Source organism: Nyctereutes procyonoides, unplaced genomic scaffold (assembly GCF_905146905.1).
Source record: "Nyctereutes procyonoides isolate TBG_1078 unplaced genomic scaffold, NYPRO_anot_genome, whole genome shotgun sequence".
Taxonomy (NCBI): Eukaryota; Metazoa; Chordata; class Mammalia; order Carnivora; family Canidae; genus Nyctereutes; species Nyctereutes procyonoides.
Genome location: NW_026575030.1, coordinates 21193299 through 21211591, shown reverse-complemented (window position 1 = coordinate 21211591; position 18293 = coordinate 21193299). Strand labels below are relative to the sequence as shown.

Sequence of the window (18293 nt, the reverse complement as noted above, 5' to 3'; positions counted from 1 at the left end):
AACAATTTATCTTAACTATAGAGAATAAACTGATGGGGGGGGGATGGGAGGGTTAAATAGGTGATGGGGATTAAGTAATGCATTTATCCTGATGAACACTGGGTTATGTTTGGAATTGATGAATCACTATACTGTACACCTGAAACTAATATAACACTGTATGTGTTAACCAGGGGCACTGGGTGGCTCAGTGGTTAAGCATCTGCCTTTGGCTCAGGTCAATCCTGGGGTCCTGGGATCCAGTCCCACTTTGGGCTCCCTGCAGGGAGCCTGCTTCTCCCTCTGCCTGTGTCTCTGCCTCTCTAGGTCTCTCATGAATAAATAAATATAAATACAATCTTTAAACTAAACTAAACAAAAACACTGTATGTTAACTAGAAGAAGCAATTTAACTGTTTTTTCAGATTTTTTTTAAAAGATTTTATTTATTTATTCATGAGAATACACAGAGAGGAGAGAGAGAGGCAGAGACACAGGCAGAGGGAGAAGCAGGCTCCATGCAGGGAGCCTGACGTGGGACTCGATCCCGGGTCTCCAGGATCACACCCCGAGCTAAACCGCTAAGCCGCCGGGGCTGCCCTATTTTTTTCAGATTTTTTTAAACACAAAAATGTCAGCATATATATTCATTTGTTCACTCATTCAATGAATTATATAGTGAGTGTCTACTAAGAGTTGGGCATTATTCCAGGGATTTAGCAGTGAGAAAACAAAGCTGCTCTTGTGGAGCTCACATATACTAGAAGGGGGGATAATGAACAAGTTAATACAGAACACAACATCAGATAGTGTTGCTATAAAGACAACAGCAATGACAGACTATGACAGAGGAATGCATAAAATGATAGAAAATTGCATCTTATTTTATATAAGACACCCAGGAAAGATTTCTCTGAGGGAGGCATTCGAGGTGAGAAATGAATGACAAAAGAGAATAGGCCAAGACAGGTTCTTGAAGGTGAGGCATGTAGGAAAAGTGATACGGGCATGAGGAAGAGCAAATAAGAGTCCTAGGGCAGAAACAAGTTTGATATGGTTGAACTTTGCCATAATCTTCAAATGTGATTAAATATTAATCACATTTAAAAATATACTTTTAACAGAAAACAAGACATAATCACCATGGTTATCTTGCCTTGTAACACTTTTCTCACTTGTTCTATGAAAGCAATCATGTATACCTTCCTTCCAGCTAAGTGATCTGTAACACAGTCTCACAGTAATGACAATCATGTCTCCTCTGGGTTTCACTTAAATTTACTACCTATACTTCACGGATTTTCTGAGTGTTTAACTGTTACACTCTGTTCAATTCACCACTCATCTCGGAGATTTCTAATAAATCTGATTCTAGCAGGTTTGCTGCTTTGTCCTTTAGTTTTCTTCTGGGTTGGAAAAGCTGCTTAAGAACCTCTCAATAGCTGAAGCTAGTCATGTGAGTGCAAATACTACACCTCTCCCTACTCCAACTCCCAGAACTGTTAACCTTCCTGCTAAACAAGGTTTTCTACAGTGTTCTCTGCCCTTCCCTTTGGATGAAGGCCTTTAAAAAGAACACAGCTTTCATAATCAGCCAGACCTCTAATTTTAAATCGATTCTCCAAGGTTTCTAGCATAAAAGACAAAGCTGAATGAATTATTCTTCCAGTCTTCTGGGGGTATCTCTGCCCTCCTCTCCTAACTTTCGACAACAACTGTTGTCTAATTACCTTATCAATCTAGTTTCCCAATATCCCATTCTTGATTCTAGCCTACTAATTCTCACAGGTATCTTTTCTTTTATTAGAAAGTATCTCATAATTTATTTAGGGAGTCTAACAGTATTCTGATGGTTAAACAGGAGACTGAGCCAATAAAGATACACAAAAGGATTTTTCCCCTTATTTTTTATACTTTCTATTATAGAAATCTTCAAAAAAAAAAAAAAACAAACAAAAACTGGAATACAGAACATACTTCCATTTCCAACACGTACCTTCAACAATTATTAATTATATGGCCAATCTAGTTTCATCTAAAACCGCCCACTTTCCACTCCTCACCAGTAGACACTCTCATTAAAGCATATCCCAGATAATATATTTCAAGAGGATTCCAGTCATTGTAAGTTGTGATCCTATTCCTGGTATGCTGGTGTCTTTCAGTCTTTAGTACAGGCAAGTTCTAAGGGTTCCAGGTCTACCACACCAAACCATATGACTAGTCCAGTGATCATGCCTTGATTTCTAATTTTTGTCATGGCAAACCATTACCCTAAATAAATTTAGGAAAAATTAAGAGCACAGACACAGGATAGCCTAACATATATAACTATTTCACAAACCTTTAAAAAAAAAACCTTTAAAGTAAAAGGATATCATTACATGTAGATCTAATCTCCCATACGTACTTAATTATATTCCAATACTGAAATGGTAGGCCTTTGACAAGACATCAAAATAACCATATACAAACAACAGAGAAAACAACAGGCTAAAAACTTTCAAGTTGTGTATGCCAGAAAAGACTCCACATTTTTTTTTTAAAATGCAGTTTGGATGAACACCACACCAAATCAGAATGCAAAAATCAGCTATTCATCATAAATGCCATCCATTATTTAAAAACACGATTAGGGAGATCCCTGGGTGGCGCAGCAGTTTGGCGCCTGCCTTTGGCCCAGGGCACGATCCTGGAGACCTGGGATCAAATCCCACATCGGGCTCCCGGTGCATGGAGCCTGCTTCTCCCTATGCCTGTGTCTCTGCCTCTCCCTCTCTCTCTGTGACTATCATAAATAAATAAAATTTAAAAAAAAATTAAAAAAAAAAAACAAAACACGATTAGGGGGGATCCCTGGGTGGTGCAGCAGTTTGGCGCCTGCCTTTGGCCTAGGGCGCGATCCTGGAGACCCAGGATCAAGTCCCATGTCGGGCTCCCTACATGGAGCCTGCTTCTCCCTCTGCCTCTCTCTCTCTCTGTGTGTGTGTGTGTGTGTGACTATCATAAATAATTAAATAAATAAAATAAAATAAAATAAAATAAAATACACAATTAGGTGAGAAGCACTTCCTTATAAATGTGCGTCAAAAAGCTCCTGGGGACCACTTACAGCTCTGACTCGAAGAAGATGGGAGATGACAGACTGGAGTTCATCACTGTAGTGTTTTAGTTCTGTAAATCTCCTAAAACAGGGAAAAAATAAAACATTATTTTTTCTCATGAAAACAATCAAAAAGCGAAAAACAAAACAGTAGTACCTGACAATAATGAAACTGATTCTACTGAATCATACGCTGGCCTTAAGTACACTCCAATAAAAATTCAAAAAACTTTAAAATAAAACAATCATACTGTCTTTTGATATTTGTCAAGATAAGATGACCTACTTCATAATTTTTACTATGGAACTGAGATAGCGATAAAACTTGTTTTATGAAAAATTACTTGAAAATATTTATGGTGCTAAACTCATGGTCTCTAAGCTCAATCAATCTGCATGCAGAGGTGAAACTTCTGATACCGCTCCCTGTCACTCTCCAACCAAGCTTCACATATTAAACACGGCCATTAGTAAGATCTCCTGCCAATAAATACATCTACACCTGGTGTTCCTTCTTCACCCGAGGACCCTTCTTCTCATCAATACTCTAGATTCTACCCAACTCTCTCCCATATTCCTAACTTCCTTTCTCTGTGCAAGCTCCTCCTCGTTAGCGTATCAATTAACTCTCCTATATTAAAATTCATACATACATTCCCCTGACAACACACCCACCTGTTAACATCTCACACTCAGCCCTCCCACAGGTACAATTTGGTAAGGCATTCTCTCAACCAACAACCACCTCCCATTCACGGTGTAACCCAGGGCAATTTAGATTTGCCTCCAGCATCAGAGTGGAGAAATCCTCCTGACAAACTCACTAACTAGTCTCATGTTGCTAAAATCCAACGATATCCTTTAGTCCTCAGTCTTTCTTGGTCCTTTCAGCAATGTAACAACTGATCTCACCCTCCTCAAAAATTTGTTCCCTTGACATCAGTTTTATTTTCTCAAGATTTTCCTTTTACTCTCTGATTATGCCTGAAGTCTCTTTTGCAGTACTCATTTCCTTCACCCACCTACTATACCTCCAACTTTAGTGTGCAAAAAACCCTGAAGTGTTTGTTAGAAACACTACAGAGGGCCTCTCAGCAAGAGCAGGGTGTGAACAAGCAAAACTGTACACAGAAGCCCTAGTGGAACTCAGGAAGCCGAAGGTTTAACAAGCTCAACCTGCAGGATTCAAGATGCTACTGATCATTCAGATTACACTTTGGAAAACACCCTCAAAGTGATGGTGGCACTCCTTAGGGTCCAATCCTGGGTCCTCAGCCATCTTAATAATCAATCTTTCAATCTGTACACTCTTATGTATTCATAGAGCTTCACAATTATAACATACATGCTACTGAATTCCAAATTTCTACCTCCCGCCCAAATCTCTCTCCTAAACACCAGATCTACAAAGCCAACTGACTAGCACACGTTTCTACTGGCTTACATACCCAAAGCTCAACTTATCTTCCCCTATCCCTCCCAATCTCTCTTCCCCTATGTTCCCAAGCACTCTAAAGAATGAAACCTGGATGCTACCTGTATGGTTCTGGCCCTCTCTTTTGCCCCATTCATTCTACTAATCACTAAGTCTACCTCCTAAATATTGCCCAAATATTGTCTAAATATTGCCACATAAAAGTAGAAGACTCGAGGTCCATCTCCAAACTGCTCTTTAACTGTCTAGTTTGAAGAAACATATTTAAGTTCTTTTTTTTTTTTTTCAGTAATCTCTACACTGAACATGGGGCTCAAACTCACAACCACGAGATCAAATGTCACATGCTCGTCCAACTAAGCCAGCGAAGAAGTCAGTTTGAAGAAACATGAAGCTAGTTATCATTTTGGTAAAATGATACTCTAAAAATCTTTCTAGTTTTCTACATTTTAAGAAAGGACAGAATAAAAGTATTTTAGTGCTACAAAATATTTTAGTAATGGTATGAATAATATATATTGGGCCAACTAGACCCAGTATAAAATATATATATATATATATAACATATAGCTGGAACAGAGATTCTGTAAAAGAAGAATCTGTTTTTTTTTTTTTTTTTTATGATAGTCATACAGAGAGAGAGAGAGGCAGAGACATAGGCAGAGGGAGAAGCAGGCTCCATGCACCGGGAGCCCGATGTGGGATTCGATCCTGGGTCTCCAGGATCACGCCCTGGGCCAAAGGCAGGTGCCAAACCGCTGTGCCACCCACGGATCCCCTGAAGAATCTGTTTTAACAATAAATGATACAGGGGTGCTTGGCTGGCTCAGTTGGGAGGAGCATGTGACTCTTGACCTTGGGGTCATGAGATCAAGCCCCATGTTGGGTGTAGAGATTACTTAAAAATATGTAAATTGTTTTTAAAAACCCAATGAATGATATAGACAATCCCCTTAACTACATTTATGGCACAAATTCCATTACTAATTATACATTAATTACACACTTAATAAGAACAGGAGCAAAAAACTGCCTTGGTTATATTATTGGTCATATCAACTTTAAAATTTTATATATAATATGGATATTAAATAAAATTTTACAATCCAAGAACCTGATTTTGACCAGAGAAGAAAAACAACAGTCAATTGATAATATATTTTTCAATTTAATTGACAAAATATTAATTTAAAGAGTTTCCTCTACATGCTTGTTCCTCTAATGAATGTACATCCACCAAAGTCATAAAGCTAGCTTACTAGGTTTTTCAAAGCTTTATTTGGAGTGCGACTTAAAATTGTAGTTCTTTACCTAGAAACATCTCTTCTATACCATGCATGTTATTATAACCCTTAGAGTGGAACCTTAAATGCCTATTATTAAGTGAAAAAAGCCAATCTGAGAAGGCTACTTAGTGTATATGACATTCTAGGAAAGGCAAAACTATGCAGATCACCAGTTGCCAGGGGGTGGGAGGGAAGGATAAATACGCAGATCACAGAGGATTTTTAGAACAGTGAAAATAGCTTGGGGTTTTTGTTTGTTTGTTTGTTTGTTTGTTTTAAGTAGGCTCCCTGCTCAATGTGGGGTTTGAACTCATGACCCAGAGATTAAGGGGCACATTCTCTAGGGAGTTTGCCTGCCAGGTGCCCCAGGACAGTGAAAATACTTTGCATGATATTATAATGATGAATACATGTCATTATAAATTTGTCAAAACCTATAAAATATACAACACTAAGAGTGAACCCTAATGTAATGTCTTTAAGTAATAACAGTGTGGTCAATATAGGTTCATCAATTGTAACAAATGCACCATTCTGGCAGGGGACGCTAATAGTGGGGGTGACTGTGCATGTGTGGGGGCAGAGGGTATATATGGGACCTCTGTGCTATTCACTCAATTTTTTTTGTAGAACTAAAACTCTAAAAAAGTCTATTAAGGGGTACCTGGGTGGCTCAGTTGGTTAAGTATCTGACTGGATCAGGTTGTGATCTCAGGGTCCTGGGATCAAGCCCCGCATCAGGCTCCCTGCTCAGCAGGGAGTCTGGCTCTCCTTCTCCCCCCTCCCTCTGTCCCTATCCCCACTCACGTTCTCACTCACTGTCTCTCTCAAATAAATAAAATCTTTTTAAAAATAAATAGGTCTATTAAAAAAAAAAACCCTCAATGGTTACCGTCACAATTACCTGATTACCAAAACTTTATTTACTTGTATTTTACATTCAAAATTTGTATTAAAAACCAAAGGCATTATGTTATTGTGTTAGGATTTATAAAGTCAGGCATAATATGTAATGCAAACCTGGCCTCTGGCAAGAATTTATACCACACAGAAATTAATACTGAAGGCTTAACTAAAGATATTCTAACAGCCCTCATGAACTTGGTAGCCAAAAAGGGAAAACCAAATCTGCCTGAGCACTTTTCTAACTGAAAAATTTAGCTGAATCAAAGGTAAGGCTAGTTACAGGTCCATTACTGAAGAGCCTGAATTATCCACATAATTCAGAGAATAAGTAAAACCAAATATTAAGAAATGCCTAGGTTCCATCCTAAGGAAATTTTTTTCTGAATTCACAGACTTCTTTTATTATAGAAATGGTCTCACCAACACTAAACTGACATTAATGAAGTCAAGTAATTATCATATAAATATACCTCCAGAAATTCTTAGTATGCATTTATCTATCAAGTTCTCTTGGTATACAAAGTAGATTGGTATCAAATACATACATAATACATAATCCTCCTGAGCTTTGGACATATTTGACAGGTAAAGCCTATTTCATATTTTAAAATTATTTCTCTCATTTTTCTATCTTCAACAACATTTTAATAAATCTTTCTAGGAAAAAGCAGTGGTTTAATTTTCTAAAACTTTAGTTACTTCCAATCTTAAACTCAATTAAGTTACCAAATCTCAAAATCAGTTTCAGACTGTAAGAGGATTTCACTAAATGTGAATTACTATTTAAAATAGTTAGCAAATAAAGTGCATACATTCAGAAATGAAAAATTAAATAAATTGATAGGCACCATTCAAAACAACATTGTAACTGTTATTAAAACAAAACCTTACTTGTCTGGGTTTTTCACTCTGAATGTTGCATTAAGCGCTTTTAACCTGGAGTCTGCCTGGAAAAAATAATTTGTTTATTTAATACAATTACATTTTAGGGTACAAATCCAAACAATTTTACTTTCCCTTTAGAATTAAGATGCTTAATAAATATAGTTTTCTTCATATCATTTGTGTCACGCAATAAACGTATCTTAAAAACAGCTTACTTAAAAAAAAAACAGCTTACTTATTTTTTGAAAATACTACAAAAACAATATTTTAATAAATTAAACTGAACACATGCCATTCAATAATACCAAAGTAAAACAATTATAAACATCAACACACTAACAGGTGTCTATGTATATATACACATACATATATACATATATAGTTCTGCAGTATCACAAGTCAGAATAAGTCATGTGAAAAAAAAGTAGTTTACCTTTCTCTAAATCAAGAAAAGCAATGATAAACTAAATAAAACTACTGCTCTAAAGCAAATGCATTACTGCAGGTAGTTCTCAGATGGAATCCAAACCAAATATACACTGTTTTTTTTTTCACTGTCATGATCAGTACTTAAAAAAAATATATGCAAATACCTGTACTAAATACTGTAGACTGAAGTAAACCAAGAAGACTTCAAATTACTTTCTAGTTGAAAGAAAATGTTACAAGACAACATAACTTTTTAACTATCTTTTTTCAACTTTTCAATTATTTTTACTTATTCTAAGTAATTGCTCTCAGAGGAACAGAGGGATCAGCATGAAACAATAATTGCATTCTATAAAATTTGAACTTAATAGATCCAAATCCTATCCTAAGTTCTCACAAACAAAACCAGTGAATTCTGACTGGGCACAGAAACTACAGTGTTCATAAAAGGTGGCTCAATCAGGAATTAATTTTATAATGTAGTCTGAATCTCCCAATCAGCTTGAAAATTTTACATTATTCCAACTTCCAATCCATAATTACATAAACTCCCAAGTTAATAAAACAAACAAGACAAAGCAATCCTAGGATCCTCAAATTACTTGGCTAAGAAAATAAAAACAAATGCAACACATAAGTTACTCCACAAACTCAGCCTCTTAGAACTTCAGATCACAAGAAATTCAAAAACCTATCAAGAATATCTATAGAGGGGATCCCTGGGTGGCTCAGCGGTTTGGCGCCTGCCTTTGGCCCAGGGTGCAATCCTGGAGTCCCGGGATCGAGTCCCACGTCGGGCTCCCTGCATGGAGCCTGCTTCTCCCTCTGCCTGTGTCTCTGCCTCTCTCTGCGTCTCTCATGAATGAATAAATGAATGAATCAATGAATGAATGAATCTTTAAAAAAAAAGCATACCTATAGAAACTTAATTTATCACTTATTTCTTGGGATCCTCTTATTTCTAAAATCAGTATTTCACCAATTCTTAACCTTTCTCACTTCTCAAGGGCAAACAAGCTAGTGCATGTGAAAGTCCTTACATATAAAAATACCCATGAATTTAAGGTATATATTACTCCTTCATGTTCTTTTAATTCATTAAAATAACTAAACACCAAGTGTTAAAGACTCTAATATTCACATACAAAGGTGACTCTTTAAATGATGATGAAATTACATAAAAACTATGAGTAAAGAAGGATATTTTCATCTGTACCTTTTCTGGAATCTTAAATTCTTAACCGCACCAATTTATTTTTTACTTTTAATATCAACAGTTTACCAATTTAGAAGTCATATAAAATGTTAGACGTGAGCATCCTAACCTTTGCTTACCCAATATTCTGTTAGGTCAGGTCCATCAGAATACCCAACTCACACTGAGGGGGGCACTTGACGGGATGAGCACAGGGTGATATGCTATATGTTGGCAAATTGAACTCCAATAAAAAAAACAAAACAAAAACAAAAAACAAAACAAAAAAAAAAAAACACGAATACCCAACTCAGCACGCTCACCATTTCATGAGATTTCATAAACCAGAAAGTTGCCTAAAATGTCCCCAAAGCCAGATCTCAAAAAAAGTACCTGGACTATTCCAAACCTAACAGTTTACCAACCCTCTTTCAGTTTCCTCATTAAATACCTAAAGAAAACCCCGGTCCATCACTGTTTCATAGAACCTTCCTTTCAGGGATCCCTGGGTGGCGCAGCGGTTTGGCGCCTGCCTTTAGCCCAGGGCGTGATCCTGGAGACCCAGGATCGAATCCCACATCGGGCTCCCGGTGCATGGAGCCTGCTTCTCCCTCTGTCTATGTCTCTGCCTCTCTCTCTCTCTCTCTGTGACTATCATAAATAAATAAAAATTTTAAAAAAAATTAAAAAAAAAAAAAAAAAAAGAACCTTCCTTTCACTTCCTTTAAAACAGCACTACACCAGGACACCTGGGTGGCTCAGCAGTTGAGCATCTGCCTCTGGCTCAGGGTATGATCCCGGGGTTCAGGATCGAGTCCCACATCGGGCCCCCTACTTCGCCCTCTGCCTATGTCTCTGCCTCTCTCTGTGTGTCTCTCATGAATATATATATAAATATTATATATATAAAAATGAACACTTATGAATTCTCATGAATATTATATATAAATTAAAAAACCAGCACTACCTGAAATCATCTTAGTTGTTTACTTGTCTCTTAGTTGTCCACTAGAACATAAGAGCCAGGGGATCCCTGGGTGGCGCAGTGGTTTGGCGCCTGCCTTTGGCCCAGGGCGCGATCCTGGAGACCCGGGATCGAATCCCACATGGGGCTTCCGGTGCATGGAGCCTGCTTCTCCCTCTGCCTGTGTCTCTGCCTCTCTCTCTCTCTGTGACTATCGTAAATAAATAAAAATTTAAAAAAAATTTAAAAAAAAAAAAAAAAAAAGAACCTTCCTTTCACTTCCTTTAAAACAGCACTACACCAGGACACCTGGGTGGCTCAGCAGTTGAGCATCTGCCTCTGGCTCAGGGTATGATCCCGGGGTTCAGGATCGAGTCCCACATCGGGCCCCCTACTTCGCCCTCTGCCTATGTCTCTGCCTCTCTCTGTGTGTCTCTCATGAATATATATATAAATATTATATATATAAAAATGAACACTTATGAATTCTCATGAATATTATATATAAATTAAAAAACCAGCACTACCTGAAATCATCTTAGTTGTTTACTTGTCTCTTAGTTGTCCACTAGAACGTAAGAGCCAGGGGATCCCTGGGTGGCGCAGTGGTTTGGCGCCTGCCTTTGGCCCAGGGCGCGATCCTGGAGACCCGGGATCGAATCCCACATGGGGCTTCCGGTGCATGGAGCCTGCTTCTCCCTCTGCCTGTGTCTCTGCCTCTCTCTCTCTCTGTGACTATCGTAAATAAATAAAAATTTAAAAAAAATTTAAAAAAAAAAAAAAAAGAACATAAGAGCCATTAAAAAGCACAACGTGAAAAAAAAAAAAGCACAATGTGTTGGGGCACCTGGTGGCTCAGCTGGTTAAATGTCTGCCTTCAGTTTAGGTCACGATCTTATTCTCAAGTTCTCCTTTAGTCCCCACTTCCTTTTCCTCTCTGGTTCCTATTCCATATTTCACTTTCCTTGTCCTGGATCTTGTCTTCCCTTGGTTATTTCATTTTCTGATTCTTCTCTTCCCCCAAACTTTGCCTAGTAAACCACCACCCAGCTTGGGCCTCTCTCTAACATTACTCTTCCCTAGCTCCCAAGTTGACTCCTCTGCACGTTTCTTACTCCTGCCTCAGCTCAAATGTTATCTCTTCAACCATGTGACCCAATTTACCCAGGACAGTGCTGGTTTATGCTTGTTGTCCTAGACTCATTATTAATACTGCCCCTTTTTGCTCTTAAAAGTGTCCCCATTTGGACAGTAAGATTTATGGTCACTTATCTCAAAATAATCCCTGGGGAAAAAAATCTCTGCTGTTATACTCTTTAACATAGATGATTTAGAACTATTTTAAAGGATATTATTTAAATGTTAATTTAAGGTCTCCAACTTCTAAAATATAAGCTCCATAAGAACATGGGAGTTTACGAAGTTTTTCTGCTCATTCATTACTGTTTCCACAACACCTAGAAAAGCACCTGATACTCTGTAGGCACCCAGCATGTGGAGTCACTACAATGGCTCTCTCAGTGTTTCTGTGTAAAACAGAGATTAGCAGAGATTTTAAATGTCCAGACTGTGGACATCAGCATCTCTATTCCAAACAACAGACAGGGTTCTAGATTCCTCTGAGTCAACCTAAAATCATTTACAGTTTGGGTATATGGATGACACTTCCATGTAAGTAATTTATTGAGTTAATGGGAGTTAAAACAATATAATCTTATACTAAGGTAATTAATTTAAATGTTCATTACTCTAGATAACTTTTTCCTCTCCTTTCACTAAATTGGTTAACATGAATATTCATATAAATATTCAAGACAAAAAACACCAATGTAAAGCAGTGATGAAACAGTTGTTGCTCATGTTTATATTAAACAAAGCATTGATAAAAAAGAAACTAGAGGGACGCCTGGGTGGCTCAAGTGGTTGAGTGTCTGCCTTTGACTCAGGTTGTGACCCCAGGTCCTGGGATCGAGTCCCATATCCGGCTCTGCATGGAGAGCCTGCTTCTCCCTCTGACTACGTCTCTGCCTCTCTCTGTGTGTCTCTCATGAATAAATAAATAAAATCTTTAAAAAAAAATAAAAGAAACAAGATTTTTGGGGCACCTAGGTGACTCCGTCAGTTAAGCATGGGACTCTTGGTTTCAGCTCAGGCCATGATCTCAGGATCGTAATACTGAGCCCCACACTGGGCTCTGCACTCAGCAGGGAGTCTGCCTGAGTCTCCCTCTCCCTCTGCCCCATTCCTCCTCTCTCTCTCTTTCTGAAATAAAATCTTAAAAACAAAAAAGGAAACTAGATTTGTACAATTATCTTGCTGGGTACAATAATTACTCTAAAAAAACTTAAGAAATATCTAGTAGGCCAAAACTATATATTAAATTAAACATGTGTGAAAAAAGGAAAATTAAAGTAAGCTGACATTTCAGTTTGAGAATGACAATCCAAAAGCTAGGGCCATGGGGATCCCTGGGTGGCGCAGCGGTTTGGCGCCTGCCTTTGGCCCAGGGCGCGATCCTGTCGACCCGGGATCGAATCCCACGTCGGGCTCCCGGTGCATGGAGCCTGCTTCTCCCTCTGCCTGTGTCTCTGCCTCTCTCTCTCTATCTGTGTGACTATCATAAAAAAAAAAAAAAGCTAGGGCCAAAGTCAAATTTTTTTTTTTAAGTAGACTCCATGCCCAGCACAGAGCCCAATGCAGGGCCTGAACCCACAACCCTCAGATAAAAACCTGAGCTAAGATCCTGAAACAGACACTTAACTGACTGAGCCACCCAGGCACCTGCCAAGGTCAAATGTTCTTATAAAATATAAGTATTTGGCCTGATTTAGTACAATCTCATTTTCACAAAAATAGTTTCCAATATTCCCTTTATTTTTTTAAAAGATTACTTATTCATTTGATAGAGAGACAGCATAAGCAGGAAGAGCAGAAGGCAGAGGGAGGAGCAGGGGGCTGGATGCAGGGCTCTATCCCAGGACCCTGGAATCATGACCAGAGCCAAAGGCAGACACTTAAGTGACTGAGTGACCCAGGCATCCCTTAATACTTCCTTTACCAACCATTTTTACATACATTAATTACATAATTTATAAACAAAAAGAGAGGTAATATGGGATGGTAACATGTATGTACATGACTCTTATGTACATGTTTGCATGTATGCATGCATGTACATACAAGTGTGAGGTTGTCTAAAAAAGATTCCATTTCACTGATGAAAGAACTTAAGAAACACCCACAACAAAATAAGGAATACCGTAGGACTCAAGGATTTCCAAAGTCTCTTCATACATCTTATTTCTACTCTATTTCATTAAAAGTCTGACTTTTCAAATTATTAATACTGCACGTTAAGTATTACCTTTCAAAGGCTTTATAAAAGTGAAACTGAGATTTCACCATAAGGCAACCCAAATATGAAGTATTTTAACTAAACTCTTAAATATCACCTATAAACAAGATTCAAAGCACTCAGTGAATAGCATCGTCTATATAAATGAAGAAACTCAAGAACTTTCTCAAGGTCACCAAAATCATGGTCAAAAACTGGGTTCAAAAAAAAAAAAAACTGGGTTCAAAGACAAACAACTGTTAACTAAACTAATGACTAAATCGATGACTATTACATAAAGAGAAGTCACCAAAACAACTATGCTTTACTTTTCTCTTTTCCTTAATATTAGCTCCTAACATCTTGGACTAGTGGCTAGAAAATCAAAATATAAACATTTTTTAAAGTTTTGAGTTACTTCAAATCCAAATCTAAATTGAAATTCCAGTATTCTGTGTGCCATTAAGTAATGAATTATAGCCAAGAAAATTCTAATTTTTTCATACAACCTGTCAACAAAATATTTATATATTAGAATCAGCTTGACAGAATTAAATACTTGATTATACTTTCCATGCAGAAACAAAATTTTCTCTTCCTAGTTTTTTTGTGCTACGTTTCAAATACCTATGTGCCAATATATAAATCTCTACGGGGTGTTTCGAAACTATTGTAAAGGCATTTTGTTCTTGTTGCCTAGGTCTATTAAACTTTTGTTACTATATTACCATGTGAATTCTTTATTGATTTATACATCAATTTACATAACGTTTTTCTACTTACCTGTTCAGTTTACACAAGAGATTGAAAAATTTCAAAACCTTACCAACAATTTAGGTTACATTACTTTTGAGGACAACAGGGAGGATAGACAGGAGTTAGGGTAGCCATCACACCATACAATGCTTTTCAATTTTTAGATAACAATTTCATTCCCAAACATGAATTATAATGATTAAATTTGAAAAGCTACATCACTAACAGACACTAATTCAAAATGACTCCTATGCCCACTCAAAGCTGATCACTATTACCCAGTAGACAGAAGAATGACACATGCCTCATCTTTCAGTCTGCTATGAATGGGAACCCTAAGCTCAATTCTTCAGAAGTGTCTTTCATATCTGATAAAGAATGAGCAAGTGTGTGGGCAAGATTGTGAGTGGAAATGGTAAAGACGGAGTAAAAAAAAGATGTAAAATATATGAGCATACTGCAGAAAAAAATCTACAGCTCGTGTCTAAATTACTGTTTCAAAATGTTCCTTCCGAATAGAATGAAATTCATAAATATAGCCTCACTAAATTATGTAAATCCAAAGTGAATTTACAGTGTTTCTTTGAAAACCTTACTAATGACATTAGACACAAAGTCTATTTCAACATTCACGCATTCAATAAATATTGAATACACAAGTATGCACTAAGTGTGTGGAGCTGTGCTAGGAAAGGAACTTGTATAAAGGAACTTGTCAAATTATTTCATACAAATATTCTCACCTTCAGTTGAAACCCAGTTTCATTCACGGTCTCCTTCCAGTTACCTTCCTAAAAAGTTAAAGTTAATTTTAGAAATCATTGCAAAATAAACCCATGAGGAATACCCAAATTAAATAAACTACATATCTATCATCCTGTTTTGTTTCAGGGAAAATGGGAGAAAGGTTAAAAAGAAAGAATTCATGTCAAAATTAAACATATAATCCAGATTCCAAGATTACCAAAAGACAGACCCAAGATTTTATAGATCTGGGCTTCAAAAACCTAAAGACTAACTTTGATTATCATTTAAGTGATGCCCCAAAATACCATCTTTAGTATCTTTAAGTATAAAAATGTTAGCCGAGTGATGTCACTCACTCTGTAATTCTGAAATTTAAAACAAATTAAGAAACACAATTAAATGCATATACATTAATAAAACTGCTCCAAAGAGATACTTAAGCCAAAACATTCTAGAGTTTAAAAGGAAACAAAAAAATCAAATGAATTTTTAAAAAAGACTAAAAATAAAAGAAAAATACCTGTGTTAAAAACAAATAGAAGATCTTGTCTCTACAAAGGATGGGATGCGAGGCAACTCTCAAGAGAAAGTTTTCTAAACCAATCCTTCGTCTTTCCACAAAATCCGGGTCCATGTTGTCAGCAGAGAGTTTATGCCAAACAAATTCTGCCTAGGTAAACAAAACAATCATGAACACTAGTCTCAAGGCTAAATACTACTGAACTATACTATTTCATTTCTTACCCTTTTTTCTGGTAGAGGTGGCACAACAACATGTGGATAGTAAACTAAAAGGTAGTTTCTCAACAATTCAAATTCACTATACCGCCTCCATAGTGAGTCTGTTAAGACACTTTGGCCATCAGTGTGATCAACTGACCTGAAAAGGAACAGCAAAAGATCTCTGTTACTTTTAAAAAATACAAATATATGCACACAACCTCCATTAAAATTTGTACTCCGTTTACTAAATGCTTATGAACCAGGTACTCAGTAAACAACCTTTTCTAGATTATCTTTTTTAATCCTTATAACCACCCCATGAAGCAGGGATTATTATCCCATTTTGCAGATGAGGAAGAGCCATTCTTGCTACAATCACAAAGATCTCTGGATAAAGCACTCAAATCTATCTGATTCCAAAGCCCTCACTTCTACCCACTTTTCCTTCTGTTGCAGAAAACCTATTTATTGAACTCCAGAGAAATAGTCCTTTTAGAAACATTCTAAAAGCCTCAATGTATAATAATTCAATTTGTGTATAAATATTGATTTTACAATACAGTAAAATCTGGCTTAGCTACTATTTCATTAAATAAAAACTATTTTCAACTACACTTCTGCCACAATGAGCCAAAAACATTTAAGCCACAGTCCAAGACACTGCAAAAACTTTGATTCAAAATTATAAATGCATCAGATGCATCCATGAACCTGGAAATATCCTCAAAGGCAAAACGTTAACTCAGAAAGGGCAGGGGAAAAAAGATTTGTAAAAATTCATTTCTAGTCTTATCTTTAACATAAAGAACTATAGGCAATGCCATATGAAAAAGTTCAACTTCCAGTTGGGAGAAAGTTTGCTTAAAATCACACCAAGGACATTTGAAGTTATTTTGACTTTATCTTGACTACCTAAGATTTCTATTAACATAATCATTGTTAGAAAATATCAGTCTTCTAAACATTACCAGGGCCTTCTTACTTTCTAACTGGTTGCTTGATAATCTCAGGCCCTCCAAAAAATACACATATCACCACAATGTACATTTGTATACTAGGGCATAAAGGCACAGAAGCTAAATCAGTCTTAATGTAGTCTTAAGAAAGTATATACATCATGCCATGCTAAGCACAAAAGATGTTTAGTGTTTTTATCATTTATATATTAAGCTTGCCACTAAATTTCCTCATTGCCTATCAATAAAAAGGAAGCAAAATATGACATTCAAACTGTACAAATGTCTCCCATGGCACACAGATTATTAAATCGTAATTCTTTTTTTTTTCGTAATTCATTTTAAAGAGTTAACCCAAACATTAGCCAAAACTAATACTATTCCAATTCAGATTCTCAAACTTTAGCTCAAAAATATCTGGGTTAATATCAAGTTTCAAATTATTCAAAATTATTATCAACAGAACCCACATCTTACTAATAAGCAAATTAATGTAGATTAATATATAGAAATACACCTATAAGGCTGTTAGAAGACCTGCTTAAGTGGTCTGGTTTTCTTCAAAGGCCATTTAAGGCAGTCTAGTCATTGGAGACTGATTAACCTCATAGAGAAGGCTTACTCTAGACCCTAAAACTAACCCATTTATCCAATCATTCGACAAATATTTAATAGCACATAACTGGTTTTACATGTAGTATTTAACGCTCACAATACACTGTATCACTAGCCCCATTTTACAAATCAGAAGACTTAAGTAATGACATCATACTGCCTCCAAACCATCAAGGCATTCTTACCTATTCTAAAAGAGGCAAATTTTAAGATTTTATTTATTTATTCATGAGAGACACAGAGAAAGAAGCAGAGACACAGGCAGAGGGAGAAGCAGGGTCCTTGTGGGGAGCCTGATGCATGACTTGATCCTAGGACCCCAGGATCACGGCCTGAGCCAAAGGCAAACGCTCAACCACTGAGCCACCCAGATGCCCTAAAAGAGGCAAATTCTTATCTACCTTAAAACGGTTTCAAAAAAAAAAAAAAAGGGGTGGGGATTCATATTTAATGAAGAGAAAAACATAAAATCTCTGGAGAAATTAAAAACCAGTGACTTTAGCCTTATTAATCTTAGCCTACAAAACTGTAACACTATGGACTTTCTACTTCTACCTAAAGAGTAGGTAGGTAAGCTAGATGATAAAGTTGAACTTTTAAATATCAAGGCTCAGGGATGCCTTGGTGGCTCAGTGGTTGAGTGTCTGCCTTTGGCTCAGGTTGTGATCTTGCGGTTCCGGGATTGAGTCCCGCATCGGGCTCCCTTCCCTGCAGGGAGCCTGCTTCTCCCTCTGCCTGTGTCTCTACCTCTCTCTCTCTCTGTCTATCATAAATAAATAAATAAAAATAAATCTTTAAAAAAAAAAAATTAAAAGTATGATCCAGGACACCTGGGTGGCTCAGCAGTTAAGCGCCTGCCTACGGCCCAGGGCATGATCCTGGGGTCCCGGGATCGAGTCCCACATCAGGCTCCCTGCAGGGAGCCTGCTTCTCCCTCTGCCTGTGTCTCTGCCTCTCTCTCTCTCTCTCTGTGTCTCTCC

The 18293-nt window shown here is 37.1% G+C and overlaps 1 protein-coding gene across 1 annotated transcript in view; it reads right to left on the bottom strand.

Annotated features, from left to right (window-relative positions):
• SNX4 (sorting nexin 4) overlaps positions 1-18293 on the bottom strand; it is a 70267-nt gene that overhangs the window by 34565 nt on the left and 17409 nt on the right. The window contains exons 3-7 of the mRNA XM_055316352.1: positions 15764-15899; positions 15540-15689; positions 15016-15063; positions 7601-7656; positions 3092-3164 (exon numbers count right to left, since the gene is read on the bottom strand). Coding sequence (XP_055172327.1) covers positions 3092-3164; positions 7601-7656; positions 15016-15063; positions 15540-15689; positions 15764-15899 — 463 coding nt within the window. The remainder of the gene's footprint in view (positions 1-3091; positions 3165-7600; positions 7657-15015; positions 15064-15539; positions 15690-15763; positions 15900-18293) is intronic.